This window comes from Ascaphus truei, chromosome 22, assembly GCF_040206685.1.
Source record: "Ascaphus truei isolate aAscTru1 chromosome 22, aAscTru1.hap1, whole genome shotgun sequence".
NCBI classification, from domain to species: domain Eukaryota; kingdom Metazoa; phylum Chordata; class Amphibia; order Anura; family Ascaphidae; genus Ascaphus; species Ascaphus truei.
Window position 1 is genome coordinate 15,453,908 of NC_134504.1, and position 20,385 is coordinate 15,474,292.

The 20,385-nt window shown below is 55.9% G+C and overlaps 1 protein-coding gene across 1 annotated transcript in view; it reads right to left on the reverse strand.

Moving 5' to 3' along the window:
• TTYH2 (tweety family member 2) overlaps nt 1–18,151 on the reverse strand; it is a 49,821-nt gene extending 31,670 nt beyond the window's left edge. Inside the window, 5 exon segments of the mRNA XM_075579824.1 lie at nt 2,027–2,044; nt 2,046–2,139; nt 8,021–8,102; nt 8,105–8,192; nt 17,915–18,151. Of these exon segments, the coding sequence (XP_075435939.1) occupies nt 2,027–2,044; nt 2,046–2,139; nt 8,021–8,102; nt 8,105–8,192; nt 17,915–18,037 (405 nt within the window). The 5' untranslated portion in view covers nt 18,038–18,151.
• Nucleotides 18,152–20,385: the final 2,234 nt, after the last annotated feature.

The window sequence follows — 20,385 nt, forward strand, 5'->3', positions numbered from 1 at the left end:
GGTTTGACTCCCACTTAACATTCGGGATGCCCATTGATAACCTGACAACCAAGACCTATGCCAAACTAGGTGTACTTTACAGGAACAAATCCTCCCTAAGTCTGCTGGTCAGAAAGCGTATCGCACAGCAGATGTTAATGCCAATTATTGACTATAGAGAAATAGTATATGGCTCGGCTCCTCAAACCCACTTTAGCAAACTTGACACCCTCTACAATTTAATTTGTCGTTTTGTTCTCCAATGCAACTACAACACACATCACTGCGAAATGCTCAAAGAACTAGATTGGTCAACACTAGAGTTTAGGCGCAAAGTTCATTTTTCCTGTCTTACCTTTAAAATCTTCATGGGCAAGCTACCCAGCTACCTGAACAAGCTCTTCACCCCTACCACTTCCAGCACTTATCACCTGAGATCAGACTCCAAAAGACTGTTCATGGTCCCAAGGCTCAACAAAGTATCCGGACGTTCCTCCTTCTCCTTCCGTGCACCCCAAAACTGGAACAACCTACCAGAGACTCTCACAGCCACCACCAGTTTAAGTTCTTTCAAATCTAAGGCTGTCTCACATTTTAACCTGGTCTGTAACTGTTTCAAACGCCTATAATATATATTTTCTTTAACTGTGCACGCAATGTATTGTATATAATGTATACCTGTTCATTTATGTAACTGTATTTGTAACCATGTATTATTTGTTTTAACTCTCACTGTATTACTTCCGGGTAAAATATTTTATAAATAAATAAATAAATAAATATGTATATGCGTCTGTGTGTGTATCCAATAATTGATTGTAAGCTCCTTTCATTCTCTTTCTCCTGATATTCTTCTTTCCTGTTCTCTCTCTCTCCTTCCCCCCCCCCCCCCCTTTCCTGGTGTTCTCTCTATCCTCCCCCGCCCCTCCCCCCCCCTTTCCTGGTGTTCTCTCTCGTTACCCTCTTCTTCCTCCCCCCTCCTTTCTCCTGCCTCCCTCTCCCAACTCCCCCTCCTTGTGTTCCCTTTCTCTCCTCCCTTCCTGTCCTGGTACGCCCTCTCCTGCCTCCCTCTCCTGGTTCTCTCCCTCCCGGTTCTCTCTCCTCCCTCCCGGTTCTCTCTCCCTCCCTCCCGGTTCTCTCTCCCTCTCCTCTCTCCCTCTCCTCTCTCCCTCTCCTCTCTCCCTCTCCTCTCTCCCTCTCCTCTCTCCTCTCCTCTCTCCCTCTCCTCTCCCTCTCTCCCCTCTCCTCTCTCCCTCTCCCTCTCCTCTCTCCCTCTCCTCTCTCCCTCTCCTCTCTCCCTCTCCTCTCTCCCCTCTCCTCTCTCCCCTCTCCTCTCTCCCTCTCCCGATTCTCTCTCCTCTCCGATTCTCTCTCCCTCTCCCGATTCTCTCTCCTCTCCCGATTCTCTCTCCCTCTCCCGATTCTCTCTCCCTCTCCCGATTCTCTCTCCCTCTCCCGATTCTCTCTCCCTCTCCCGATTCTCTCTCCCTCTCCCGATTCTCTCCTCCCTCTCCCGATTCTCTCTCCCTCCTCCTCCTGATTCTTTCCTGCCTCCCTCTCCCTCCTGGTTCTCTCTCCCTCTCCTCCCTCCTGCCTCCCTCCCTCTCCCCCCTCCTGCCTCCCTCTCCTCCCTCCTGATTTTCCTGCCTCCCTCTCCTCCCTCCTGGCTCTCTCTCCCTCTCCCTCCTGGCTCTCTCTCCCTCTCCCTCCTGGCTCTCTCTCCCTCTCCCTCCTGGCTCTCTCTCCCTCTCGGCTCTCTCTCCCTCTCGGCTCTCTCTCCCTCTCCCTCCTGACTCTATCTCCCTCTCCTCTGTGTCTAGCACAGATAGCTGTGAATAAGACACCCCTGAGGTCCCGAATGCACTCTGCCTCTCTATTAGTCACAGCCCATACTTAATACTGCGGGGTGGCTGCACAGACATTAGGGGTACTTATAGAGACTGTCCCACCTATCACCAAAGGAAACTAACAAGGTATTGGGACCTTCAACAAAATGAGACAAGTGTAAGTATTTCTAAATACCCCCAAGGGGTTACCGTGTCCTCACCAGGGCATCTATACCGGCCCAGTGTGTGGTTGGCATTATCCAGGGAGTAGGTCAGCTGGTAAACGCCATCGTTGGTTTCGCTGTTTCCATAGAAACCGACGCCAACCGCGGCACTGGAAAAAGACGAGGCAAAACACAGGAATAAAACGCGCTTACTTGTATGGCACAACAAGCTACTCGGCAGTCATATGCAAAACAGAACAATGACATCACCAGGCCACGGAATAAATCTACTTATTTAAATGCAGAATTTGTAATATGTTGGTTTTACTCCCTTCTTTCTATTGAAGGGTTAAAACTTATACAAGTCAGACAGCGGACAGGACAGTAACTTGGGTAACCCCCAAGGACCGAAAGCAGTCAGATCGGGGGCGACTGGACAAATAACTGGGGCTTCCATGGAAAACGATGCATATTAAACCAGTTGGACTGACTCCAAATCGGAGAGACAGAGTGTAAATGGGAGCTGCCATTTTTGTAACCCCCCCCCCCCAGACTTCTGCAGCACTGGGGGTTGGGTTATCCATATTACAGCTCCAGGTCCTTTTGAGCCGTGAGGAAAAGACGCTATAACTATCTCTTCGCTGCAAATGAGGAGGGGGCCGGCGGGAGTGACTGCCACGGACATATCCGGCGATGCTCGGAGCCACGTTACACGCTGCCAGAGTGCCTTACTGCCCGACAGTGCCGGCCGAGGGCAGGCAGGGCTGTCGGGGCAGCTGGGACTAGACTCGTGTGGGAAGTGGGGATATTTTGGGAATCTGCTAAGGGTTCCCACTGCTGTCCCAGGACCGGTGTGTGCGAGTGTCTCTATGTGTGTGTGTGTGCGAGTGTCTCTGTGTGTGCGAGTGTCTCTGTGTGTGTGTGTGTGTGCGCGAGTGTCTCTGTGTGTGTGTGTGTGTGTGCGAGTGTCTCTGTGTGGGTGTGCGAGTGTCTCTGTGTGTGTGTGTGTGTGTGTGTGCGAGTCTCTGTGTGTGTGTGTGTGTGTGTGCGAGTGTCTCTGTGTGGGTGTGCGTGTGTGCGAGTGTCTCTGTGTGGGTGTGCGAGTGTCTCTGTGTGTGTGTGTGTGTGTGCGCGAGTGTCTCTGTGTGTGTGTGCGAGTGTCTCTGTGTGTGTGTGTGTGCGCGAGTGTCTCTGTGTGTGTGCGAGTGTCCGTGTGCGCGAGTGTCTCTGTGTGTGTGTGCGAGTATCTGTGTGTGTGTGTGTGTGTGTTGTGCGCGAGTATCTCTGTGTGTGTGTGTGTGTGTGTGTGTGTGCGAGTATCTCTGTGTGTGTGTGTGCGAGTGTCTCTGTGTGTGTGTGTGTGTGTGTGTGTGTGTGCGAATGTCTCTGTGTGTGTGTGTGTGTGTGTGTGTGTGTGAGTGTCTCTGTGTGTGTGTGTGTGTGTGTGCGAGTGTCTGTGTGTGTGTGCGAGTATCTCTGTGTGTGTGTGTGCGAGTGTCTCTGTGTGTGTGTGTGCGAGTGTCTCTGTGTCTGTGTGTGTGTGTGCAAGTGTCTCTGTGTGTGTGTGTGTGTGTGTGTGCGTGTGTGCGAGTGTCTCTGTGTGTGTGTGTGCGCGAGTGTCTCTGTGTGCGCGAGTGTCTCTGTGGTGCGCGAGTGTCTCTGTGTGCGCGAGTGTCTCTGTGTGTGCGAGTGTCTCTGTGTGTGTGTGTGTGTGTGTGTGCGAGTGTCTCTGTGTGTGTGTGTGTGTGTGTGTGCGAGTGTCCGTGTGTGCGAGTGTTTCTGTGTGTGTGTGTGTGTGCGTGAGTGTCTCTGTGTGTGCGTGCGAGTCTCTGTGTGTGTGCGCGAGTGTCTCTGTGTGTGAGTGTGTCTGTGTGCGCGTGTCTCTGTGTGTGTGTGCGAGTCTCTGTGTGTGTGCGCGAGTGTCTCTGTGTGTGAGTGTGTCTGTGTGTGTGCGCGAGTGTCCTCTGTGTGTGAGTGTGTCTGTGTGTGCGCGAGTGTCTCTGTGTGTGAGTGTGTGTGTGCGAGTCTGTGTGTGTGCGCGAGTGTCCTCTGTGTGTGAGTGTGTCTGTGTGCGCGGTGCGTCTCTGATAGATACAGAGCCTGTGACGGAGGTAAGAAGCCCTCGGCGCTGCCTCCCCCCTGCAGTAAAGCCCCACATCCGGTTGATCCTTTCCTTTCTTTCCTATTTCAGGAGCCGAAGGAAATATTTTGTAATTCCCTTCTTAGCCCCGACCACCTCTGCTGGGAGGCGATTCCACACATCTACCACCCCCTCTGTGAAGAAGTACACCCCTCACTTTTCCTGAGCCTCCCACCCTCCTGTTCTAGCTCTTCTCTCTCTCTGAATATGCTTCCCTCTTGTACTTTGAGGAGAGCCTGGTTTATACTGTATACCGCTCTCTCGCGCCTGTTCTTGGCGCTCCGCACCTTGCTGTCCGCTCCTGCGCTGCCTGAATAATTAACAGTCCGCAGCGAGTCTCCCGTGGGAAGGAGCGCTAACGCGTGATGCTATTTTCAGGCTGCGCTGTTAAAAACCGCCCGGAGGTTTTGTTGCATAACAGGATCTCTGACAGCACGATGCCAGGCTCGGAGAAAGCCCCCTCCCCACTTCCACTCACACTCATCTGGGCTCGTCAGCTCGCACCCAGCCCGGCGGCGCGCCCTCAGCCCGGGGGCCCCTCGGCTCGCCCTCAGCCCGGGGGCCCCTCGGCTCGCCTCAACCCGGGGGCCCCTCGGCTCGCCCTCAGCCCGGGGGCCCCTCGGCTCGCCCTCAGCCCGGGGGCCCCTCGGCTCGCCCTCAGCCCGGGGGCCCCTCGGCTCGCCCTCAGCCCAGGGGCCCCTCGGCTCGCACTCAGCCCGGGGGCCCCCTGGCTCGCCCTCAGCCCGGGGGCCCCCTCGGCTCGCACTCAGCTCGGGGGCCCTCTCGGCTCGCCCTCAGCCCGGGGGCCCCTCGGCTCGCCCTCAGCCCGGGGGCCCCCTCGGCTCGCCCTCAGCCCGGGGGCCCCTCGGCACGCCCTCAGCCCGGGGGCCCCTCGGCTCGCCCTCAGCCCGGGGGCCCCTCGGCTCGCCCTCAGCCCGGGGGCCCCTCGGCTCGCCCTCAGCCCGGGGGCCCCTCGGCTCGCCCTCAGCCGGGGGCCCCTCGGCTCGCCCTCAGCCCGGGGGCCCCTCGGCTCGCCCTCAGCCCGGGGGCCCCTCGGCTCGCACCTCAGCCCGGGGGCCCCTCGGCTCGCCCTCAGCCCGGGGGCCCCTCGGCTCGCCCTCAGCCCGGGGGCCCCTCGGCTCGCCCCTCAGCCCGGGGCCCCTCGGCTCGCCCTCAGCCCGGGGGCCCCTCGGCTCGCCCTCAGCCCGGGGGCCCCTCGGCTCGCCCTCAGCCCGGGGGCCCCCTCGGCTCGCCCTCAGCCCGGGGGCCCCTCGGCTCGCCCTCAGCCCGGGGGCCCCTCGGGCTCGCCCTCAGCCCGGGGGCCCCTCGGCTCGCCCATCAGCCCGGGGGCCCCTCGGCTCGCCCTCAGCCCGGGGGCCCCTCGGCTCGCCCTCAGCCCGGGGGCCCTCCTCGGCTCGCCCTCAGCCCGGGGGCCCCTCGGCTCGGCCCTCAGCCCGGGGGCCCCTCGGCTCGCCCTCAGCCCGGGGGCCCCTCGGCTCGCCCTCAGCCCGGGGGCCCCTCGGCTCGCCCTCAGCCCGGGGGCCCCTCGGCTCGCCCTCAGCCCGGGGGCCCCTCGGCTCGCCCTCAGCCCGGGGGCCCCTCGCTCGCCCTCAGCCCGGGGGCCCCCTCGGCTCGCACTCAGCCCGGGGGCCCCTCGGCTCACCTGTTCTATCCCCAGATATTCCCTGCCGAAGTCATTCTATGACGAAACGCGTTGGAAGGCGCGTTCCAGTGTCACTCTTATTGTTACTCTCTATGGACATTGAAGTCTATGCAAGAGGTAAACCCCTCACGGACAATATCCATCTAGTCCTTTCCGGTCATACTTGCACCGGAACTCTGGTGACGTCATCAGTGGCGGCTGCTACCGGTACTACACATCCAGTGAGGGAGAGAGCGCTCTGAGACTGAAGCCAACACCTTACCTGCAGACCGCGACTTCCTACACTGGCAGAGACTTCCTACACTGGCAGAGACTTCCTACACTGCAGAGACTCCCTACACGGGCAGAGACTTCCTACACTGGCAGAGACTTCCTACACGGGCAGAGACTTCTACACGGGCAGAGACTTCCTACACGGGCAGAGACTCCCTACACGGGCAGAGACTCCCTACACGGGCAGAGACTCCCTACACGGGCAGAGACTCCCTACACGGGCAGAGACTTCCTACACTGGCAGAGACTTCCCTACACTGGCAGAGACTTCCTACACTGGCAGAGACTCCTACACTGGCAGAGACTTCTACACTGGCAGAGACTTCCAACACTGGCAGAGACTTCCTACACTGGCAGAGACTCCCTACACTGGCAGAGACTCCCTAGACTGGCAGAGACTTCCTACACTGGCAAGAGACTTCCTACACTGGCAGAGACTTCCTACACTGGCAGAGACTTCCTACACTGGCAGAGACGAATTCGTGTGAGAGAGAAGGATCACTCCCTCGATCGATCGGATGGTCGTGTGCTGTTGCGGTAGCAGTCTGGTAACATGTCCATAACATGCCATGCTTTCTAATCATTGAATTGATGTACGTGTATTACTCACCTGCTGTTCAACAATATATATTATTATTTTAATACTACACTACGAGGTTTTGCGCTTGTTTTTTCTTTTTGTTTTCATTTAGCACGTGTGGTTTGTGTAGCCAGTCCACAGAATACGGCGGCATACCTCCATTCTATACCTAGTAACAGGTTTAATTATTTTGGTTAAACACAGCCCTTTCAATATTGTTTTGAATAATCACATTGTGTTAATTCACTTTATTGGTATAATTAATACTCATCACTATTGTCACGGTCCTGAGCGCACTTCTTTTCTTTTTTGTCCTATGTCATCTAAACCCAATAGTTTGGGATGGTTGCATAGTCATACTCGTCACCGATCCATTCTGTAGCATGTTACGTTTCCAGGCAGGTAACAGGGACGTGAACGGTTATTGCGATGCTGGACTGTCACATTGTCCCCCTGTAACTCCTAACCCCAGCGCGGAGATCAGCGCTTCACGGCTGGGAGGGATTTAAAAACACAATCCCCACGTTAAGCCTTCGGAGAGAGCGCAATCTAATCAAAGTGATTCGGGCGCCCAGGCCGGCGTGGAAATCCCCGCTGAGCCGGGGAGGGGGGGGCGGAGGGGGTTGGGTGAATGATTTTAGGGGGAAAAGGAGAAGTATCTTGGAATCGCTGCTCTGCAATTCCCTCTGGCAGGGGGGGGAACACGTCTTTGAAGTGGGAGATCATAGTTGGAGTTGCAGCGTCATGTAAAACAGGGAAGGAGGCAGGCTGTACTGTAGAATGATGCGTTCTGATTGGTTAACACGCAACGCTGCTAATATTGGGTATAATTTTTTTTTTTTTTTACATAGCACCTACCAAACTAAACATCACCCCCAGAAATAATATACAAGAGAACACACAGTACAGGAAGAGATAATACATCATGGGGATAAGCCATACATGCAACGAACACCCCCCGGTCCAGTCTTGATTCAGATCCTGTGCCATGATACCAAAGTGGCTAACAGACCAGCAGATGGGAATACACAACCAGGACTGGATCATCACCACAATGTGACCTGGAGTGCACTGGCAAGTCTGCGATAAGTGTATCACAAAAAAGCAATCCCCAACCCAAAAAAAGACCTTGCACTCTAGTCTAGAGCAGAGGCACCCCGCTCCAGCCTTCAAGGGCCACGACAGGTCTTCAGGATATCCCTGCTTCAGCGCAGGTGGCTCAATCAGTGGCTCAGTCTTTGACTCGGCCACTGATTGAACCACCTGTGCTGAAGCTGGGATATCCCAAAAACCTGACCTGTTTGGTGGCCCTTGAGGGCTGGAGTTGCCCCACCCCTGAGAGGTAGCGTGGGACCAGGTGAAGGATAAGGTATAGAAGATGCCCCCCCCTCTCACCAGCAGAGGAGGCCAGACACGGCCGCTGTCCAGGTGATGCAGCAGGTGGAGGGCTTCTTGGTGTCCGTCTCCTCCTCTTTCTGCAGCAGCAGAAGCAGACCAGGTACACGGTGAGGACGAGCAGATTGAGGGCGGCAGCCAGAGCAACGACCAGAGCCAGGAACAGCAAGGTCTGGGGGGGGGGGGGAGAGAGAGAGGTGCTCAGTGATACATTCTTACCCACTACCACACTCCAGTCCCCCCCCCCCTCCCCAACAGGTCAGGTTTTCATGATATCCCAGCTTCAGCACAGGTGGCTCAATCAGTCCCAGCTTCTGCACGGGTGGCTCAATCAGCCCCTGCTTCAGCACAGGTGGCTCACTGAAGCTGGGATATCTTGAAAACCTGGCCTGTTGTTGGCCCTTGAGGACTGAGGTTGCCCGACCCTTGCCTAAGAGCAAGTACTAATGTTTTCAAACCGATTTAGTAATTGCACTCAGTGTGGCTCTATAATGCAGCACATTCTGTGTCACGAACTGTGCACATCCTACCACCGAAACCGATTTATTTCCGAGGACGCAGGCCCACGGAACCGGACACATTAGTGGGGGGGGATTGAATGTGCGGCAGGTGGGTAGTATGTGCCCTCATGGGCAGAACCGCTGCGCGTGACCTGGCCGGCGAGCGGCAAAGACAAAATATGTTGTCTTCTCCTGAATCGTGCGCAAAGTCGCGCGCTTTGGGGCGGTCTCATAGCGAGGTTTGTTGTTCGCTCCGCGCACGCCGTCGCTATAATGGCGGCCTAAGAAACAATGGCTTTGTTACCTGGTGATTTAGTGGGTGTATTAGAAAGTAAAGACACAGACAGTGAACGATGACGGAGTGTGACGCAGGGGAGCCTGGTTTAATTCCCGGTGTCGGCTCCTTGTGACCTTGGGTAAGGTCACTATCTCCCTGTGCCTCAGGCACCAAAATCATAGAGTGTAAGCTCTGCGGGGCAGGGGCGGTGTCTAACATTCCTATGTGCCGCGCGCTGTGCTGCCATTGTGACGCGCTTTGTGTCCCATTGGGAGAAAAGCGCTCTGTGAAACAAAGTTATTATTACCTTTAGAAGTCGAGACTGTCCTTTTAAAAAGGAGCAGTCCCTTCTAAGACCAAAGTGAACTAACCCCTGCGACCTGTTTAAGGGGTCTCGCCTGGGTAACTGAGGCCTTTTTACACAAAGCCGACACTTCTATTTAATGTAGTTATTAAAGTGAGACGGGAAGGGTTTGATTTCCTCTGGCTGCTTCCTTTAGTGTGATGTCACCGTGTGATGTCACCGTGTGATGTCACCGTGTGAAAGTCCCCCCTCTCTCCCCCTCCTCTTATCTTTATTGGCTTTCTGATAAGGATGGGGGGGGGGGGGGGAAATAAGGGGAAAGAAAACCCTTGATTGACAAACTCTTCCCCATTCTGCCGCCCTTAAGAACCACCACTGGTGGCCGATGTGGGATTGCAGCTGTAACCGTTTGCACTGTGCATGCTATCAGCTGCACATGTTTTGGGATTTGTGTTGCTTCTATGTGAGGCTCTGGTCCTGTGACCTCGATCTTCCCCTTCCCCCCCCCCCCCTCGTGACATGAAATATCCAGACCGTGTGATGTCTGTGGGAGTGGGGGGGGGGGGAGGGGGGTGACACATATAGGGCCTTTATGTTTTGGAAGAATTCCCAGGCCCCCCTTTCTCCTCCCCGTTTCCTGCCCCAAGACACTTCCTCCTCCCTCTGTTCCTAATAAAGAATCCATCCTGAGTCTCGTTCCATCCCAGAACCCCCCATGGCTGTGAAGCGACGGACAGAGAGAGAGAGAGAGCTGCTCAAACTTCCCGGGACCCTGTAATACCGATCCTACGGCTGCAGGGCAACGCGTTAAAACAAGGCTGTGTCTAATATAGATACAGTATACAATGTTTATTTTTATTTATAAAATGTGTTACCAGGCACACATTAAGAGTTACCTCTCGTTTTCAGGTATGTCCTGGGCATAGAGTTATGATGACAAATAATACATGATTACATTAAGTGAGCAGGGTTATACATTATATACAAGGCATTGCATGCACAGTAAGAGATAATGTGCGATTGAACTAAATAGATGATGCGCCAGAACCCATAACTCACAACTCTCTTCTTCTTGGCCGCTTTATCTTTGCGACGCGTCTCCACAGCTGTAAACTGCATTTATTAAGACTCCTGTTAAAAGTCATCACGCGCTCAAACCCCAGGACCGATACCGCTACTAAATCTGCACTACACCCAGCCACTTTACAACCTCTAGAGCAGGACGGGACAACTCCAGCCCTAAAAGGCCACCAACAGGCCCGATGATGGGGATATCCCTGCTTCAGCACAGGTGGCTCAACCAACGACATGTATTTGCTAGCCCCTCCGGGTTTATTTTACTTGCATACAGAAAAAAATGAATTCCTGTGGTATCGGTCGCTCAGCTGGGAGGCGGTCCTGTGCATCCACTACTCTTTCCAGTGGGGAAAAAAAAGGACTTGACATATTTCCAGTATATATTTCCATATTTCCAGTATATATCTCCATATTTCCAGTATATATTTCCATATTTCCAGTATATATCTCCATATTTCCAGTATATATTTCCATATTTCCAGTAGTTCCAGAGAGAACTATCCAAAAGATGCAACGATTGGACGGTAACCCAAGTCCTGCAGTGTCTCAACACGCTCCATGAGCACACAACTGCCAATACTGGGTCAGACCAGATGGTCCTGCAAACCCAGTAGCCTGTCTAACAGTACAGGAGAGCACAGCACAGGGATTTGCCCAGTCCCTGTCTCCAGTATTAGGAGAGGTGCAGTATAGGCCTCCCAGAAAAGCCCCAGGCTGGGGGAAAAGGGTCATCGTTCGATGATTACTTGGCTCATGTGGTTATCTGCTCCTGGCCCGGCTGGAATGTTTGTTTCGCTTCTTATTTCTTCCTTCTCCGCTTCCTGTTATGGGCCGTTTTGCTCACTCGCCAACGCACGGGGGGAAAAAAGGGGAAGCTGAACCCGTACGGACGTGACCCGTCCCACAGGGGGCAATGGGAAAACTCTCCTTCCTGAAGCCAGAGAATCGTAAATAGCACCGATGAACCATCAACGGTACTCTCCCTCTATCCCAAGCACCAGGAATGAACTTTACTGAATGTATTGGTCTTCACTACCTCTGCTGGGAAGCTGTTAAATGCATCTACTAACTTTTTTCCAAATGAGTTTCTCCCCCACCCCCTCGTAGCTCCATGTCCATCTCTTGTCTGTAAAATCCTTCCCTTCCAGGCGGTTTGTGTGAACATTGTTTATTCTGATATGGACACATCGAAGTCTTTCCCAAGCTGCTTGTGTACTCTCTGCGCTGTCCCCATTGCCCGGCTATCGTCCACCTCTTCCCGTGCTGCGTCTCTCTGTAGATGGGGCCTCCACGACTGGACAGTAGGTGAGAACCAACCAATGAAATATGAAGTGGTCCAACCGCCTCCTCATTTCTGCTGGGTTCATCCCACCATGCTTTCGGTTCTCCATATGACCTTGTGACTTTCTGGATATGGCTCAGTGGCCGTCTCTGCCTTGCTACGTTGTGTGGGCAACGGTCCATCAAATGTCAGGACCTCTGGTGGCTTCCTTCCCTCGGTGGACCACATCAAACCTTGAGATGACCTTCAGGAGCTACACAAAGCATCCCAGGTCTGCCGATGCTGTTTAGAAACGAGCGCCAACTTGCGAAAGCATCTAGATCAGGGGCGGCCAACTCCAGTCCTCAAGGGCCACCAACTGTTCAGGTTTTAAGGATATCCTTGCTTCAGCACAGGTGGCTCGAAGACTGAGCCACCTGTGCTGAAGCAGGGATATAATTAAAACCTAAACAGTTGGTGGCCCTTGAGGACTGGAGTTGGCCGCCCCTGATCTAGATGCACAGAGTCACACACACACACACACACACACACACACACACACACACACACACACACACACACACACACACACACACAGAGACACACACACACACACACACACAGTCACACAGTCACACAGTCACACAGTCACACACACACACACACACACACACACACACAGTCACACACACACACACAGTCACACACACACACAGTCACACACTCCTCCAGCTCATTAAAAGCTCTCCAAAATCTCATGGACACGGCGGGGAGGGGGGCTGGTAAAAGCATTATACCCAATACTTTCCGTACAAGGAATCTTTACTTGCACATTAGGACCCATTACCAGAGCTGAGAGGGCCGCCTGTGTATTAGTCCGGCGCCGCCTGTGTATTAGTCCGGCGCCTGTGCATTAGTCCGGCGCTGCCTGTGCATTAGTCCGGCGCTGCCTGTGTATTAGTCCGGCGCTGCCTGTGTATTAGTCCGGCGCTGCCTGTGTATTAGTCCGGCGCTGCCTGTGTATTAGTCCGGCGCTGCCTGTGTATTAGTCCGGCGCTGCCTGTGTATTAGTCCGGCGCTGCCTGTGTAAGAACGGTGGTGAAAAATTAAAGCCGTGCGTCCCCACCGCTGCTTTACAAATACATTTTTTGGACACGTGACCTTTTAATAATCCGCTTTAACCTTTCCCCGGTGAGATTAATTTTGCATTTTACAGGGTTTTTAAACCCGCGTTAAGTGCAGCGCCCATTCACCTATTAACCCTCTCACTGCCAGAGACGCAGCATATTATTCAAAAGCATTGGGTTGCGAGCTCAAGAACCGACTCTACGAGAAACCTACAGGTCACCATACACAGGCTGCGTCCACGCTGCGCGCGCTTGGCGCGTTTACTTCAATGAATGTGAATCTGCGCGGCCAAGCGGCGCGCTCGGGCACGTGCGCTCTCCCAAGCTCGGCGCTTGGGGAGACAAAGGAAATTGATTTTGAAGCGCGCTCAGCAGCAGTCAATGCGCACAGACGCGCACAGACGCGCACAGACCCGATCCACGCCCCCGCTCGCAAAATTCTGCAGGACAGCCTGTGCTCGCGCTTGGATCGTTGGTAACGTCACCGCGCTCAGGGCCAGCAGGGCCGCAGCGCGGTGATCAGTGTGTTGGTTGTATTCGGCATCGCCAGGGTTTTCTTTTATTATATGAAAAGCTAAACTTCATAACTTTTTTTTGGGGGGGGGGGGAGGGGAGCGGGGAAAGAATAAGCAATGTGTTTGAAAAGGACGTCACCTTTACCGGGAAATAAACCTTTTCCCGACACGGCGCACAGAGCGTGGCTCAAGAGACGAGTGTCCCCCTCCCCCCGCCCCCGGGCTCAACACAACCACTTGTACCGTATGCTGCTGTTACCACCAGGGGGGGGGGGGGTAACTCCAGTCCTCAATGGCCACCAACAGGTCAGGATTTCAGGATATCCCTGCTTCAGCACAGTTACATAGTAATTGAACCACAGGTGGTTCAATCAGTCCCAGCTTCAGGACAGGTGGGGGGATTTGGGGGGTTGCCAACGGGAGGATTCGGGGAGCAGACATGCAACATATTATTCCGGGATATAATAACTTTATTGCATGTAGTGCTTTTCTCCCAATGGGACACACAGCGCGTTACAGTTACAGCATAGTACGCAGCACATAGGAAGGTTACAGACCCAGCCCCTGCCCCGCAGAGCTTACAATCTATGTGTTTGGTGCCAGAGGCACAGGGAGATAAAGAGACTCAAGTTCGCAAGGAATTGAACCAGGCTCCCCTGCTTGAGTGTAAGTCAGTGTCTTTACTCATTGAGCCACTTCTCCATACGTTTCATTCAATGCTTCGTATTTTCACCCCCCACCCACCTTGTGCAAATGTCTTATTCTTATCTGGGGGTGAAACCCTTTAAAGTGCCAAGTCCCGGGTAACACACTTTGTTGGCGTTTTGTTCTTTTTTCAAAGCACTTTCCACTTTTTTTTTTCCATTTCATCCTAATCACAAACTTCACGGCAATGTGCATGATGATGTCAACGTTATTTTATGCAGGGCCTTTTAAATATGGCCGCCAGTTCTAAGGATCTCTGTCACTTTGGAAATAATGCAGCGCGATTTCCTAATTTAGATATGGGGTCTTGTGTAGCCCCCGCATGAAAACGTCACACTTTGTATTGAATTGTCTTTTGGATCCCAACTTAAAAGGATGTTTAATTAGACGTGTAATCACGCACACTGTGTGGCGAATGTCCGAGCGCTTTCATTGTGTCGCAAACCCAACATCTGATTGTCAATGAGAGGGGGGATGGAAATAAAAGGCAGCAGGAGACCCCTGCAGGCCGAGTCTCACAGGGGTCACCAGCAACAGCTGGAGTCATCTGTAACTCACTGTGTACATGGGAGGGGAATACTATGAGGGAGAGGGGAGAAAGATAAGGAGAGAGAGGGGTGTAAAGTGAGACAAAGGGAGAGGGGAGAAAGATAAGGAGAGAGAGGGGTGTAAAGTGAGACAAAGGGAGAGGGGAGAAAGATAAGGAGAGAGAGGGGGGTGTAAAGTGAGGCAAAGGGAGGGAGAGAGAGAGCAGAGAAGAAAGAGAGAGGAAAGAGTCAAGCAAGCAGGGGATAGTGGGGAAGTAGAGAGAGGGGGATAGTGGGGAAGTAGAGAGAGGGGGATAGTGGGGAAGTAGAGAGAGGGGGGTAGTGGGGAAGTAGAGAGAGGGGGATAGTGGGGAAGTAGAGAGAGGGGGGTAGTGGGGAAGTAGAGAGAGGGGGGTAGTGGGGAAGTAGAGAGAGGGGGGCAGTGGGGAAGTAGAGAGAGGGGGGATGTGGGGAAGTAGAGAGAGGGGGGATAGTGGGGAAGTAGAGAGAGTGGGGATAGTGGGAAGTAGAAAGAGGGGGATAGTGGGAAGTAGAGAGAGGGGGATAGTGGGGAAGTAGAGAGAGGGGGGATAGTGGGGAAGTAGAGAGAGGGGGGATAGTGGGGAAGTAGAGAGAGGGGGGATAGTGGGGAAGTAGAGAGAGGGGGGATAGTGGGGAAGTAGAGAGAGGGGGGATAGTGGGGAAGTAGAGAGAGGGGGTAGTGGGGAAGTAGAGAGAGGGGGGTAGTGGGGAAGTAGAGAGAGGGAGGTAGTGGGGAAGTAGAGAGAGGGGGGTAGTGGGGAAGTAGAGAGAGGGGGGTAGTGGGGAAGTAGAGAGAGGGGGTAGTGGGGAAGTAGAGAGAGGGGGGGTAGTGGGAAGTAGAGAGAGGGGGTAGTGGGGAAGTAGAGAGAGGGGGGGTAGTGGGGAAGTAGAGAGAGGGGGGTAGTGGGGAAGTAGAGAGAGGGGGGGTAGTGGGGAAGTAGAGAGAGGGGGGTAGTGGGGAAGTAGAGAGAGGGGGGTAGTGGGGAAGTAGAGAGAGGGGGTAGTGGGGAAGTAGAGAGAGGGGGGGTAGTGGGGAAGTAGAGAGGCGGGTAGTGGGGAAATAGAGAGAGGGGGGATAGTGGGGAAGTAGAGAGAGGGGGGATAGTGGGGAAGTAGAGAGAGGGGGGATAGTGGGGAAGTAGAGAGAGGGGGGATAGTGGGGAAGTAGAGAGAGGGGGGATAGTGGGGAAGTAGAGAGAGGGGGGATAGTGGGGAAGTAGAGAGAGGGGGGATAGTGGGGAAGTAGAGAGAGGGGGGATAGTGGGGAAGTAGAGAGAGGGGGGATAGTGGGGAAGTAGAGAGAGGGGGGATAGTGGGGAAGTAGAGAGAGGGGGGATAGTGGGGAAGTAGAGAGAGGGGGGGATAGTGGGGAAGTAGAGAGAGGGGGGATAGTGGGGAAGTAGAGAGAGGGGGGATAGTGGGGAAGTAGAGAGAGGGGGGATAGTGGGGAAGTAGAGAGTGGGGGACTGTGGAGGTTGGGTTATCATGGTGGGACAGAACCACAGAGAGAATCTCAGGAGTTAAAATGTGACATTCACAGGCCCCACTGACACGGGGGCATCACAGGCACCCACTGACACGGGGGCATCACAGGCACCCACTGACACGGGGGCATCACAGGCACCCACTGACACGGGGGCATCACAGGCACCCACTGACACGGGGGCATCACAGGCACCCACTGATACGGGGGCATCACAGGCTGCACCCACTGACACGGGGGGCATCACAGGCTGCACCCACTGACACGGGGGGCATCACAGGCTGCACCCACTGACACGGGGCATCACAGGCTGCACCCACTGACACGGGGGGCATCACAGGCTGCACCCACTGACACGGGGGCATCACAGGCACCCACTGACACGGGGGGCATCACAGGCTGCACCCACTGACACGGGGGGGGCATCACAGGCTGCACCCACTGACACGGGGGGCATCACAGGCTGCACCCACTGACACGGGGGGCATCACAGGCTGCACCCACTGACAAGGGGGCATCACAGGCTGCACCCACTGACACGGGGGCATCACAGGCTGCACCCACTGACACGGGGGCATCACAGGCTGCACCCACTGACACGGGGCATCACAGGCTGCACCCACTGACACGGGGGCATCACAGGCTGCACCCACTGACACGGGGGCATCACAGGCTGCACCCACTGACACGGGGGCATCACAGGCTGCACCCACTGACACGGGGGCATCACAGGCTGCACCCACTGACACGGGGGCATCACAGGCTGCACCCACTGACACGGGGGCATCACAGGCACCCACTGATACGGGGGCATCACAGGCACCCACTGACACGGGGGGCATCACAGGCTGCACCCACTGACACGGGGGGCATCACAGGCTGCACCCACTGACACGGGGCATCACAGGCTGCACCCACTGACACGGGGGGCATCACAGGCTGCACCCACTGACACGGGGGGCATCACAGGCACCCACTGACACGGGGGGCATCACAGGCTGCACCCACTGACACGGGGGGGGCATCACAGGCTGCACCCACTGACACGGGGGGCATCACAGGCTGCACCCACTGACACGGGGGCATCACAGGCTGCACCCACTGACACGGGGGCATCACAGGCTGCACCCACTGACACGGGGGCATAACAGGCACCCACTGACACGGGGGCATCACAGGCACCCACTGACACGGGGGCATCACAGGCTGCACCCACTGACACGGGGGCATCACAGGCACCCACTGACACGGGGGGCATCACAGGCTGCACCCACTGACACGGGGGGCATCACAGGCTGCACCCACTGACACGGGGCATCACAGGCTGCACCCACTGACACGGGGGGCATCACAGGCTGCACCCACTGACACGGGGGGCATCACAGGCACCCACTGACACGGGGGGCATCACAGGCTGCACCCACTGACACGGGGGGGGCATCACAGGCTGCACCCACTGACACGGGGGGCATCACAGGCTGCACCCACTGACACGGGGGCATCACAGGCTGCACCCACTGACACGGGGGCATCACAGGCTGCACCCACTGACACGGGGGCATAACAGGCACCCACTGACACGGGGGCATCACAGGCACCCACTGACACGGGGGCATCACAGGCTGCACCCACTGACACGGGGGGCATCACAGGCACCCACTGACACGGGGGGCATCACAGGCTGCACCCACTGACACGGGGGGGGCATCACAGGCTGCACCCACTGACACGGGGGGCATCACAGGCTGCACCCACTGACACGGGGGCATCACAGGCTGCACCCACTGACACGGGGGCATCACAGGCTGCACCCACTGACACGGGGGCATAACAGGCACCCACTGACACGGGGGCATCACAGGCACCCACTGACACGGGGGCATCACAGGCTGCACCCACTGACACGGGGGCATCACAGGCACCCACTGACACGGAGAACTTCACAGCCACAGGCTGCACCTTGTCCCACAGACAGAGCTGCGCCCACTACCAGGCTAAGGACAGACCCCCTCACGTCCTGCACAAAGCCCGCGGCACTTACACACCCCCTGCACACAGCCCGCGGGGGGCACTGACCTGCCGGTAGCCGGAGTCCGTGGGGTTGAAGTCGCTGCCCCCGGGCCGCAGGGAGAGCTGCAGGTGTGGGAACCCGTGCAGCCAGTACACCCACCAGGGAGCCAGGTATTCCACGCGAGACATCCTGCCACCCGCGGCGGGCGGGTCACAGTGCGGAGAGTGCGGGGAGCGGACACAGCGGCATCCCGGGGAGGAGGAGAGCGCGGGGGGCGCGCGGCGCGTGCACACACAGGCGGCGGGGGCGCACACAGTGCACACACACACCGCGGGGGCGCGCGGCGGGCACACTCCCCCCTCTCTCTATATATATATATATATATAAATAAAACTTATAATGACTATCTTATTATTATTCATTCATGTTTTCTTTGTATTATTAATATAGTTATAACTATTATTATTTATTATTAATGTCTCCAGAACTGAAGAGGTTAAATAACCCCCCCCCCCCCCCCATGAAGCCCCCCTTGCACCCCCGTAGAGCCTGCGTGGGGTTTTAGGGCCGCGCATTTAATCACGTCCCTCGCTGCCGATTCTTTCTCTGCAGTCACAAGATTATAATCCGGCCTTTCATTACCGAGCTGTGGGGCTGACCCGTTCAGTACCGGGGGGGGGGGGGTCTGACCCGTTCAGTACCGGGGGGGGGGGTCTGACCCGTTCAGTACCGGGGGGGGGGGTCTGACCCGTTCAGTACCGGGGGGGGGGGTCTGACCCGTTCAGTACCGGGGGGGGGGGTCTGACCCGTTCAGTACCGGGGGGGGGGGTCTGACCCGTTCAGTACCGGGGGGGTCTGACCCGTTCAGTACCGGGGGGGGGGGGTCTGACCCGTTCAGTACCGGGGGGGGGGGGGGTCTGACCCGTTCAGTACCGGGGGGGGGGGGTCTGACCCGTTCAGTACCGGGGGGGGGGGGTCTGACCCGTTCAGTACCGGGGGGGGGGGGGTCTGACCCGTTCAGTACCGGGGGGGGGGGGGTCTGACCCGTTCAGTACCGGGGGGGGGGTCTGACCCGTTCAGTACCGGGGGGGGGGGGGGTCTGACCCGTTCAGTACCGGGGGGGGGGGGGGTCTGACCCGTTCAGTACCGGGGGGGGGGGGGGTCTGACCCGTTCAGTACCGGGGGGGGGGGGGGGGGTCTGACCCGTTCAGTACCGGGGGGGGGGGGGGTCTGACCCGTTCAGTACCGGGGGGGGGGGTCTGACCCGTTCAGTACCGGGGGGGGGGGGGTCTGACCCGTTCAGTACCGGGGGGGGGGGGTCTGACCCGTTCAGTACCGGGGGGGGGGGGTCTGACCCGTTCAGTACCGGGGGGGGGGGGTCTGACCCGTTCATTACCGAGCTGTGGGGCTGACCCGTTCAGTACCGGGGGGGGGGGGGGGGTCACATTCACAAGGTAACCTTTCCCAGAATCCCCGAGGAGAGCCGGGAGGGAGACTCGGCCGGGGCCCGGCCAAAGGTAAGGTCAACAAGGTAAGGGGAACAAGGTAAGGGGAACAAGGTAAGGGGAACAAGGTAAGGTCAGCAAGGTAAGGGGAACAAGGTAAGGGGAACAAGGTAAGGTCGGTAAGGCCGGTAAGGCCGGTAAGGCCGGTAAGGAAGGGGAGGCCAGTAAGGTAAGGTCAGTAGGGTAAGGCCAGAAAGGTCAGTAAGGTAAGGAAGGGGAGGACAGTAAGGTAAGGTCAGTAGGGTAAGGCCAGAAAGGTCAGTAAGGTAAGGTAAGGGGAACAAGGTAAGGCCGGTAATGTCAGTAAGGTAAGGGGAACAAGGTAAGGTAAGGTCAGTAGGGTAAGTCCAGGCAGGTAAGGTCAGTAAGGTAAGGCTAGTAAGGTCATTAAGATAAGGCCGGTAAGGCCAGTAAGGTAAGGTCAGTAAGGCAAGGCTGGTAAGGTCAGTAAGGCCCGTTCTATACTGCATGCGGCCGTGCGAACACGCGTGCACGCGCCGCATGCTTTTCCCTGTTATAGAGCCGGGAGCTACAGGTACTGTGTGTGTGTGTGTGTGTGTGTGTGTGTGTGTGTGTGTGTGTGTATATATGTGTATGTGTGTGCATGGGTTGTGTGAGTGAAGAAAGTCCTAAATAAGAGTTTTTAAAGAAAAAAAAAGTTTAATAAATAATTTTTTTATTTTTATTTGTGCACACACCCATCCATACAAACATACAAACACCCATACACCCATACACACACACGCATCCATACAAACACCTATACACACACATACACACACATACACACATATAGCCATACACCCATACACACATTTGAGCGCCGGTAGTGGCGCGAAATCATCCTTCCCACCATCTTCCCCGCTGCGCGCGCGGCCCTTGTATAGAAGGGCTAGCTGACCTCAGCCATCTACAACTGCCGTGCGCGCGCCCCGCCACTATAGAGCCAGCCTAAGTTAAGGTCAGTAAGGTAAGGTCAGTAAGGTAAGGTCGACAAGGTAAGGTCAGTAAGGTAAGGCCAGTAAGGTCAG